Consider the following 10,908-nt stretch of genomic DNA (forward strand, 5'->3'; position numbering starts at 1 on the left):
ATACAACTTCAACATAAGAGGAATGTAGCACAATATGGATGTGAAAGCAGTTATAAATAGCCTATGTGACAATAAAATTTGTCTCGGTTAAAATCAACAAATAATAATGATAATTAATCGTGATTTCAATATTGATCAAAATAAATTGGATTTCATTTTGGGCCTGATCGTGCAGCCCTCCTTAATAGTCCTAGTCAAATATCATGTAACTACTCACAACTAAACAATTGATACCTGTGAGGTTGTCCTTGCATTTACTCACCCAGTGAAATAGAAAGATATCAACATAATCTTTTGGACTGTCTTAGGGTCTTCCATACTACTGGTTGGAGTGAGTCTTGCCAAAGTGTGAAACTCAGCACTAAAATAAGGCCTTGGTTTCCTTTCATAATAAACACTCCTCCTTCTAAAACATCAAAGCGAGTCCTTAACAATTCCTCCTGTTAAAGATTTCTGACAAATCCTTTTTTGCAATAAAGCAGCCTCTGCTGCTGACACAGTTCATCTTTAATGATGATGTTCCGAGACTAATAAAAGAGTTGCAAAAGTATACAGCATTGTTCAAAAGAATTAGTACAGCTGTAGCTCTCTGAAGTGCTAGCTACTTTGCTGCATATGAATATATGTGATATATTTTATTAATCTGTTTTATAGAAATTCATTTTTTTTTCTCTGTTGTCTCACAGACACACAGACACACACACACACACACACACACACACAGACACACACACACACAAATGTTGTTGTTGAGAGAGATGTTGGCGTGATTAGTGAGTCATTATCTGAATTGACTACAGCAGCCCCATCACTGCTAGATGGCGCTCTGAGCAGTTGGGGTTTACTGCCTTGCTCAAAGAAACTAAAAGAAAAGACTCTTTAATTGACAAAATAAGTCAATTGAAATAAATGTATAGTCTTCCTTTTCTACACTGAGAGCTTATGTTTTTTTCATCTTAAGGAGCATAATGAACTGGCTAGCGCTAACTGGCTACACTCTATTAGTCCTCCAGCAATAAAATGATTATGACAGTATATTCTAGGACTGTGAAGTTCATCAAATTTTGATCTCGATTTCGGCTACTAAGGATCACAAAAACAGTGTAATCGAGAAAATCAGTTATTTTGCACATTAGATTTTGTAAGTAATTGTAAATTGTAAGTAAAGGAAATTTCACAGTTTAAGTTGTTTTCACTGTTGATTTTGTTTTTAAAGTCAATGAGTAATGATGAAAAATAATCATATTGACCAACATAATTGTGATAATGATTTTTTTTCAATAATCAAGCATTCCTAGTATATTTAACAGGACACTGGCCGGAGCTATAATTTCCAGGCACTAGAAATGTTCAAAGACTAACTCTGAAAGTTATATTCAAACATGTTTTTACATTATTAGCAGATTTGATCAGAGATGATGGTAGAAGGGCAAGATTATAAAATGATATTTCTGCCTCACTCCATGTTTACCAGAAACAAGCTTTTTTTTTCTTAGCTTTTAACTTCTTTTACAGTATGATAAACCCATATTACTATCCCAAGAGCCGCATGTAATAAGTGAGGCTTAAAAAAGTTACACTCCCGATCGAATAGGGCAATTTTGTTGTTTTCACAGAAGAGTCAATTATTTCCTCTCAAAACGTTTTACTTACAGGAATGCCTTGCCAATACTGAACTAAGTTGTTATCATAATAATCTTGGTATTATGTGTAAATGAACAATGTTCACTTCTTTTCCTCTTACCAGTGCCTGGATCTCTCAACTCGCAGGCCAGCAGACTGTGGACTGACTACAGACGGTACATTGGTTACTGTTTGCCTATTTCTCACCTTAATTTCTCATCTTAGATTTGCTAATTTGTCCAAAACAAAATCAAATAGATACAGAAAGAAAAGAGGGGGTTTATAATTTGACTTCAACAACATTATGATTTTCTTATTGACGAAGCCTAAAGCCTTTTCGGAGGAGTGTTCCCTCATTGCCATATTTCAACAAACGCTCCCTCTATCTACCCTGTGATGCCACACTGAAGTAATTAAGGCTGAAGTTGAGAAGGTGTTAATCCTGGATGTGCCCCCCCCCCCATCTATTCCAAACAGAACAGCCCATTATTGTCCTTATGGGGTAAGCTACGAGGTCAGCGGCTGACAGTGAAATAATGATAATAAGAGATTTCCCATGGTTAGTGAGATTTGCTTGTGGCTTGTGTGTCCTGCTCCCATCCTGTGGGAGCAACAGTGGAAAAGCCAATTCCCCTCTTGTCCTGCACAGATTTGGGCATTATATCTCAGAGCTATGGTGACTTCAGCTTGGGGGATTTGGGGATTAACAGAAATGTATCACATGCTGGGTCACCTAGCAGCTATCTGTGGGGGAGGCAGGGTTCCAACGAATATGAATTTTCAGCAATGGCAGCAGAATCTCTATGGAGGGCAATGTTGGTAAACTGATTGGATAGTTCGGTTACTCGGTCAACCACTTTGGTCCTATCCCAACATCAATGGAATAGATTGCCACTAGTTTTTGACCAAATACCTACATAACCAGTGTTAATTAGCACATTTTAGCCTACTAACACGTTGAATTAAGATGGTAAACATGGTAAACATTGTTCTGGCTAAACATCAACATTTAGCATTTAGCTCACAGAATCGCTGTGCCAAACAACTTCACAGAGCTGCTGGCATGGCTCTAGGGACAAACTCTTGTTTCTCTCATTATATTCATCCAAAAAATCTGTAATTATATTTTCGATAACATTGTCGTTCAATGTGTACTAAACTTGCACAACACCCACAACAGTTTGTGTCAGGTTTTTGCAAAACATGCAAGGAAGGACATTCATTCAAGTACAACACTAATACACACACACACACAAACGAATGTAAAGGTCAAGAGGTCCAAAATTGCTGTGAGCAAAACATGACCAACCTCTGCCTCAGAGGACTTTTTATACAAAAGATGTTCATGTCATATAATACTCGCTCAAAACAGCCTCTATTCCCTGCATCAAAAGCTCTCACATGTGAAGGCCGATGGTTTAAGAACACGGCTGGACACCAATCAACGATGTCTCACAGTAAATACACTGACACAAAGGTGTGATGACCTTTCTTTTGAGAAATGATTGATGTAGGGCTACCTAGTGGTTCAGTCCGCTGCCCAACTGTGTGAGTCTCAAACCAGAATCATGTTGTTGCATCAATTCACTTTCTTGTTCTATCCTTACTCTCATCCCCCCGAAAAACTGGGCGCTATGTCAAAGAAAAAACAAAAAAGCAACCACTGCTCTTAAGGATTCATAAGTTCATCGGCTCTTTTCTCTAAGCCAAAATTCTAATCATTTCTTCTATTACACCTCTCATTCATTTTGAAATGTGAGAACTGACTGCATGTGTCAGTAAATCCAATAGGTGTTTTTATTCTGCATTCAAGCATTGATATCAACAGCTTGCTGTTCAGAGATATGTTGTGACAGCAGTGGCTTCATGTTACCTTACTACCTTACATCTATTCATTATTCCTGTCTTCCTGTCTTTGCTTCACACAAAGGAATATTTTTTCTGAATTTCAGAGAAAATTGTCTGTAAATGGATGAGAGAGGTAGGTGACTGCCTTCACACCTATCTCTATGTCTCTTTTGATTTTCTGAAGGCTGATGCGAATCGGGGGGGAAATGCATCTACCTTCATTTATCACACACAAGACTGACTTATTTCTCTCAAGGCCCTGCAGGTGGTGGTCAGCAGCTCTGTTGTCTGTCACCCAGAATTGTCACATCTTCACAATACAGCTCCAACATCTTCTTTCCTTTCCCTCTTTCTCATCTTCCCTGTCTCACTCATGACATCTGGAATAGCTCAAAGCAGTATTCCATGTGTGCATGTTAGTTTCTCAGATTATCACACAGCAGTATGCATCTCTGTGTTGTGCATGACTCTGGTTTGTGTGTTGTGTGTTTTGTTGCCATCTCATAACATCGGCTTATCTACTGTATATCTGTGATCCCGTCATCCTCGGGCAGAGCCGCACGTGTTAAGCAGTAGGAAGCTAAATCACACTGATGGCTATAATGACCAATGATGCTTAACAGACAGAGATGTTTCTGACTGTGTCTGTCGTTCCTCATGTCCAGCAAATCAATGCCAGCCTGCTCTCAAAATGTCAGCAACAGGCACCCCTAGGGTTTGAAAGACAGACCAGGGTGAGGCTATATCCTAAAGGGCTTTAGCAGAAAGGGGTTGTTTTAACCTGAATTAGAGCCATACGTTAGCGTTCCTCCACAGACTGCAGGATGGGAGTGAGTTACATCCCATGAAAGTGTGCTGAAAGGTGGGCTATGCACCTGAGAGGCCAAAAGGAGTGTGTGTGGAGTTTCAGGGTGCCCAGGTCAGGTGGTATTCTCCTCTCCACCAGTTTCTTAGACAACACAGACATTCTAATCTTATTAATTAATTTGGTCTGATGCTGTGGTTTGACCAGATGGTATCCTCAAATCTAATCCGGGTTGTTTGGTTCTCTCTAATTATTTATTGAGTTTCCTTTGCCAGAAAAAAAAATCAGACCCTCAGAAAACCAGTTAATATGCTGAGGAGAGACAAAGAGAGAGCAATTCATCAAGTCTGTATTTCTTGCCTTTATGATACTTTTTTTAATTTAATTTTTTTTAAACTAATTAGCAGACTGTCAATTTAACTACATACTGATCAAATGAGTTTGACTAAGTAGATTCTTTAATACACTGTTTTTCTAAAAATGTAATTACACTAACCCTTTATACAGATGTGGTTCTATTAATCAAGCTTTAAACAAAAATGTGTTACTACTATTAGATTCACTTAAGAAGCTGTCAGTCAACTTTTATCATTTTAAGTGTTCTTTCTTATGTTGAAAGGATTCAACATCTGATTGGTTTTGTTTCTGACACCGGGAGTTTCTGGCAATGGGAGACGGACAATATGACATGAGTGAAATGATGAGTAAAATGTTTTAAAGCTATTACAAATCTATTGTCTGATGCATCACTGACTTATGTAACTGCTAACACAACACAGTTTTGATCCAGGTAGCCAATTACAGCTGATTGTTGACAAACTCAGAAGTGTTCTGACAATGGAGGACTTAGGCCACGTTCACGCATGTCAAAACTATCGTTTTTTCCTGGCAGGCAATCATCACAAATCCGGCTAAAGTCAGGAAACTCATTGTAACGGATGTAGGCCACTGGCCACAAGTGGATATCTACCTTTGACAATATCTACACTTTACTGAGCTTTGTATTACTACCAGAAAACTTTTTCCCCCTGCTAATTAATTAATGTATCTTTAACCTGTACTTCTACTATTTAATTCATTTTCCCAAAACTATGCAACACCTTCTTCAAATGTAATGACAAAATGTATGATTTGTAATTTCATGGCCTTTTAGAACAACCCATATACTGTACAGCAAAAGGTTTTCTGATCTGACGCTCCAATCCGCACGCTAAAATCTTTTGACAGTGCCTTTCAAAAGGGTTCATGGTTAAGGTTTGGTTAGGCATACAAAATGACTTGGTAAGGGAAAGCTCATGGTTTAGGTAAAAAAAAAATGGATTGGTTAAGGTTAGGGAATAATCGTCTTGGTAAAAGAAAGAAAGATAGATAGATAGATATATAGCTAGATAGATAGGTAGGGACTTTGTGCCTTTTCACCAATGTCATTTCATAGTTTTCACCCATTAGAGGGATTTATGACATGTGCATACAGTGAATATATGTTGTTTTCTTGCATTTGCTGAAATGACTGATATTGTATTTTTTCTTGGGAAGATGGTGTCAAGTTAGAATCCAAAATTATGTTGGTATTTTTTAAAACCATAAGTTTTTGTTGCACTTTGTGCTGTATTGCATTTTTGAATGGCATACCAATCTACCAGTAGGCCTATATGCATATATTTAAGCTACATACATACATTTAGCATGGAAGCTAGACCATAAATGCAATTTAATCAACTATTCCTGGGACAACACGTTTCCAGTTATGCCCACCTTGTCATCATTAAAGCGTGCGTAGTTTCTGTCGCCCCCATGAGGAATTCTAAGTAATGACAGCAACACTGTCGGGGCGTCCGCATGATGCAGCCTTTAGCCCTCCTCCACGCAGTTGCAAATAGCCAAGAAGGACATGGAGGATTAAAAAAACATGATGGACTCTTGACTCAAGCTTCTGAGCAGGAATGTCACCGGACAACACAATCTTGAGAGTTTTGTAGAGCTTAATTAGCTTTGTAGCAACTTATTTCGCAATAGCTTGAATGTAACGGACGTCCATTAAAATCAAAACGTTACGCACTAAAGCTTTAAACCAAAAAAAATTAGTAGAAACAATGACAAAACTGATGGATGGACTTTATTCTGTCTCACAAACTACAGCATGATAAAGCCATTGTAGCATAGTCTCCACTAAGGTGGAGGCAGGCCATGACAAACATTTTAGAGAGAGGCTGAAGTCAGTATCTTGCTGACATTAAGGAGGGGGTATGTACAACCCTATTTCAATACTCACATAACCCTTTAAAATACTATATTGACTCACTCCGTTCATTCATTCATACACCAGCTACCCTCTGAGTGAGAGCTGTAATGACCCCACATTGGGATAATGTGAGTGATAAACATCTCCTGAACTGTATCTTTCTGTTTCTCTGCGAGCGTGGGTAATTTTCAATTAGGCTTTGCTATAATTTGTGTGTTACTATTAATGAGGCATCCTCCGGCTTCAGGTTTTGTTTGCACAAAATTATAAACAAAGAGCAGTCTGTGCATTTTTTATCTTCAAAAAATTGTGGTCTCACATTGCATTTAACTGCAAGATGGAGTGCATTTAAATTATTAAGACATGACCCACAGTTCTATTTTTATCATAGTGTTTATCTGCTCTTCTCAGAATTTTGCATCTATGGTACCTGCTCTAATTGTGACATGCAATGTTGTTTAAGCAGTACATTTTACAGAACAACTATATGTATTTGAATCACCCAAGATAAGGAGATGCGCTATTTAAATTGTTATTATTTAGAGGTTATTTTACCCTTATTTATAATTGGAGCATGCTGGACCCCAACTTGCCAACATGTCAAGCTCCCCAGAAACCAGTTTGACAGCTCAACAACATTTTAACATATCAATAAGAGTATAGCTATGGTTCACAAGGGGGTGAATCTGTAAGAATAAATGTTTCTGTCTTTATCTAGCCATTCTTGATTCTACATTCATACACACACACACACACAAACATATGTATCCTGACTCATGCTCTGCCCCATAAACACAATATGTCACTGTCTTTTTCATTCAGCAGAATAACTTTAGCTGCTGAATAATAACAGCATCCTGTTTGGTTTATGTTTACAACCTAAAGATAACACTGTATCCTCCTGGATCTCCGTCCATCCTGACACTTCCCTGTATTGTTTCATCTGAGCAAAAAGATGGATCTAAAAACAATTGTTTTCCCTTCTGCATTTCCCAAATGTAAAATGCACAGCAAGACAATTAAGAAGGGACGTAGGAAAAGAGAAGTGGCAAAGCTGGTGTGTAACATTAGTATTTTAAGTGTCCCATGAAGTTGCCTACCTCTATAAAACAAGGGAGATAAGCCATTTAACATTTTGGAATGTCTATAAACTAATACTACAAGGTATTACTGTTAAGACAGAGCTGCTTACACTGTAAATTATGTTTCTTGATCAAACTGAAAGCCAGTCCAAACAATCCAAAAATCATGTTGCAGCACTAACTACATGACAATTAGGCAAATGACGGTTATGTTGTCTACTCACCTTCATGTGCATTGTAAAGCGTGTTGTCAGCATTTTCCGTCGCCGTGGACAGGCACCAGACGCAGAGAGCAAAGAGCATAAAGGCAAAGTTCTTCCGCCGCCTCCAGGTTCTCATGATGCCTGGGCTCGGGGAGGTGAAGTCGGAGAAAGCGCTCCGATCAGAGTGCGTTAAGCTGCACGACCAGACTTCACACAGGTAACAGGATGGCGATACAGATCAAAGCAGTTTACAGTGGTGTAGTGTGTGAAAGAAGCGTCAACACCTAGACTCCAACGAAATGTGGAAGGCTGTCACACCAAAGCCGTCAAAACTTTTCCCTCGTACGCCAGGCGTTTGGCATGCAACGGTCTGGGGGAAAACGTACAAATACATGTGTTGGCTAAACGTTGCTCATGTGGTAGGGGTATGGCATGGAGCAGTAGAAGAGGCAGAATGAGAGGATGATAGTGAGTAGTGAAGCGGACTCGCCATACCCATCCCCTCCAGGACCGGAGCAGCCACACTTCGCCATGTGCGCGTTAGGCACCGCTGGGTCCTAAAGCCAGACAAAAAGAAGCAGTTTTATTACCTTACCACTAAATGCTAGCTAGCTAAATGTGTGTTAGGGAGACGGTATAAGTAAGCTATTTCATATCGAAAAACATCCTAGTATATAAAAACAAAGATGTTGAAAAATGTGCAATTGTAAAATACTGCAAAAGTAACGTTACGTTAGCTAGTGTTAGCCTACAAAAAGTTAGCGTCGCATGAGAGCATTTACGGGCAAAACTTTATCTGTCCAGGTGGTAAACCATAGACAAGATACAGTCTATGTTGTAGACATACTGTATGTTAGATAACAAAAGTACATTTAAAGATGCAACCGGCTGCTGGATAACAAGTAAAAAATAATGTGTTGACATATTCCTGTACGTTTTTGGAGGGGACGCTAGCTGGTTAGCTTAGTAGCAAGTTTGCAGCCCAACTGCCTACGTGTCTTTGGGTCAGTAGCTAGGTAAACTATCTTAACTTTTAAAAACACAATTGAAATAACAATAACGATACATAACAAACAACATAACAGGATGTACAAACAATGTATTTCCAAGCAGGAAGTATGTCTATATAAACATGTTTTCTTTTACAGTCTCCGGAACTAGGTAAACTTTAAACTGAGCCAGAATCAGTTGGTTAGCTAAGAAACATCAAAGTGTATTGATGGATGATTCTTCAAATTAACACATTTCTTTGTACACATAACACATATTTTCAAACATTATACAGTTAATAAGACCTTTGATGTATCTCCATTTGTTACAGTCCTCTGTCTCTATGGCTTAGTCTCAACTGCTCTCTGGTGTAATAAAATGTCGTGGGTTTTTTATCTAGTGGGTGCACAGTGGATTAAGATGATTGACTCCTTCAGAAACATAACCAAGTTTAATACAAAAAAGGGCACTTCCCAAGGCGGTTTCACTACGGCACTGCCAAGGATGTAATTGGCTGGAAAATGTAGTGTGAAACCCTTTGATGAGTTCTATAGAATTAAATCTATGCATGTACACTGAAGGGATTATTCATTGACATTTCAAAAAAATGTTAGGCTTTTAACCTGTTCAACCCTCAGTTCCCAGTAAAATTTGCCTTCGTTTGTGCCCTTGAGAGAATTTGCCTCTGAAACGACTCATTCTAAAAACTCGGGCCGGAGTTGAGAATTTGAAAACCTTCGTTCACACGTTTGCATGTAAACTGAGACAAACGGAGGTTAAGGCTACCGAGGAAGTAAGGAAGAGAGAAGAAGTGATTCGTTGCAGTTGTTGCTATTTTCGGGATTCTTATTGGCTAACATGTGCTTCAACTTCTCGTTACATTGCCACCTACAGGTTAGGCTTGCTTTTGACGGCATTCAAAGCATATATATATTTCTTTGACTGTCTATGCATCTATTCATGGGCACGTGTAACCAAACACTTCTCTGAAAACTAACAGCTTTGCACGATGTTGGTTTTGAAAACTGAGAGGTTGAAATGTCCGTTTATGAAAATAGCCGGCCACGTGTAAAGGTAGCCTAGTTTGTGTAAGGCGCAGACCAACAAATCACAGATGTCTCTGCGCAGGCTCAGTTAATTCTACATCTCCACTGAGGCTACACACTGGAAAGAAAATGATTAAACGCATGTGTCTTACAGGATTGGTCTATCTTCATTTTCTCTCTGAATAGTTTCATTAAAATGTAGGCTACAACCCCAAAAAAATGTTTATGTTCGGCTGTACTCGTTTAACTGTTGAATTTCTTATGTTCTTTTGTCTGTTGCTCTCCCTAAGATACAGTAAATATCTTAGATTTTAATTGAGCAGACTACTTGTTTGAACGTTAGAATCACAATCAGGGAATACAGAGACACTGCTAGAGAGAGATGTCCATGAGGCTAGATGTTCAGATAAAATTGGTTCTCGCCAATGTCTAACGGCAAAACACTCATAATCAGTGTCTCTGCTTCAATGTTTACAATTAGCCCTGCAAGCTCAGCTAGGGTTCTGCTTTCTAAGCCAGACATATCAGCCTTACCCTCGGGACATCTGAGTCAGTCTAGGCCAACTGAGGGGTCTCAGAGTACACAGTCCACATTATGCGAAGATAGCAATGAGACATATAGACACATGATGCCTTAGAGAGAGAGAGAGAGAGAGAGAGAGAGAGAGAGAGAGAGGCTGACTGACTGACAGACTGAGGGCCTTTCTCCTCCTATTCAACTGCCTTTCAGTCTGTGTTCGTCATTTGGAAACAGCCCACATGGCAGAAGTGCTGTTCTCCCATGTGGTTTATTCTTCTAAATTGCCTTGCTGGTAACACAGTCTTCAGTGAAGTCAGTGGATATCAATAGTGTTTACTACATATGTTCCTTTGCTATTGGCCACAATCCATCTGGATGCACCTTGTAGCACATGGCAGCTGGTCCATAGTTTTCATACGGGAGGAGAATGAACTACAGCAGCAGACTCAAATTCAACGTTTAACCTAGCATTAGTTTGGGATTTACATTAAAACAATCAGAGAAACCCACTCACCAAAAGTCTGCCTCAGTAGTATATATCATACAGCT

The 10,908-nt window shown here is 39.0% G+C and overlaps 1 protein-coding gene across 2 annotated transcripts in view; it reads right to left on the bottom strand.

Moving 5' to 3' along the window:
• Positions 1-9,212, bottom strand: part of adam12 (ADAM metallopeptidase domain 12) — an 88,071-nt gene extending 78,859 nt beyond the window's left edge. Inside the window, exons 1-3 of one of the 2 annotated variants that reach the window (XM_034897812.1) lie at positions 9,099-9,212; positions 8,299-8,360; positions 7,825-8,173 (exon numbers count right to left, since the gene is read on the bottom strand). In XM_034897812.1, coding sequence (XP_034753703.1) covers positions 7,825-7,939 — 115 coding nt within the window. In that variant the 5' untranslated portion in view covers positions 7,940-8,173; positions 8,299-8,360; positions 9,099-9,212. Of the gene's footprint in view, positions 1-7,824; positions 8,361-9,098 lie in introns of those variants that run through there. The other variant, XM_034897813.1, reaches the window with a different exon arrangement.
• Between the last annotated feature and the right edge of the window lie 1,696 nt (positions 9,213-10,908).

The sequence above is a fragment of the Etheostoma cragini genome, chromosome 17 (genome assembly GCF_013103735.1).
Source record: "Etheostoma cragini isolate CJK2018 chromosome 17, CSU_Ecrag_1.0, whole genome shotgun sequence".
NCBI lineage: Eukaryota > Metazoa > Chordata > Actinopteri > Perciformes > Percidae > Etheostoma > Etheostoma cragini.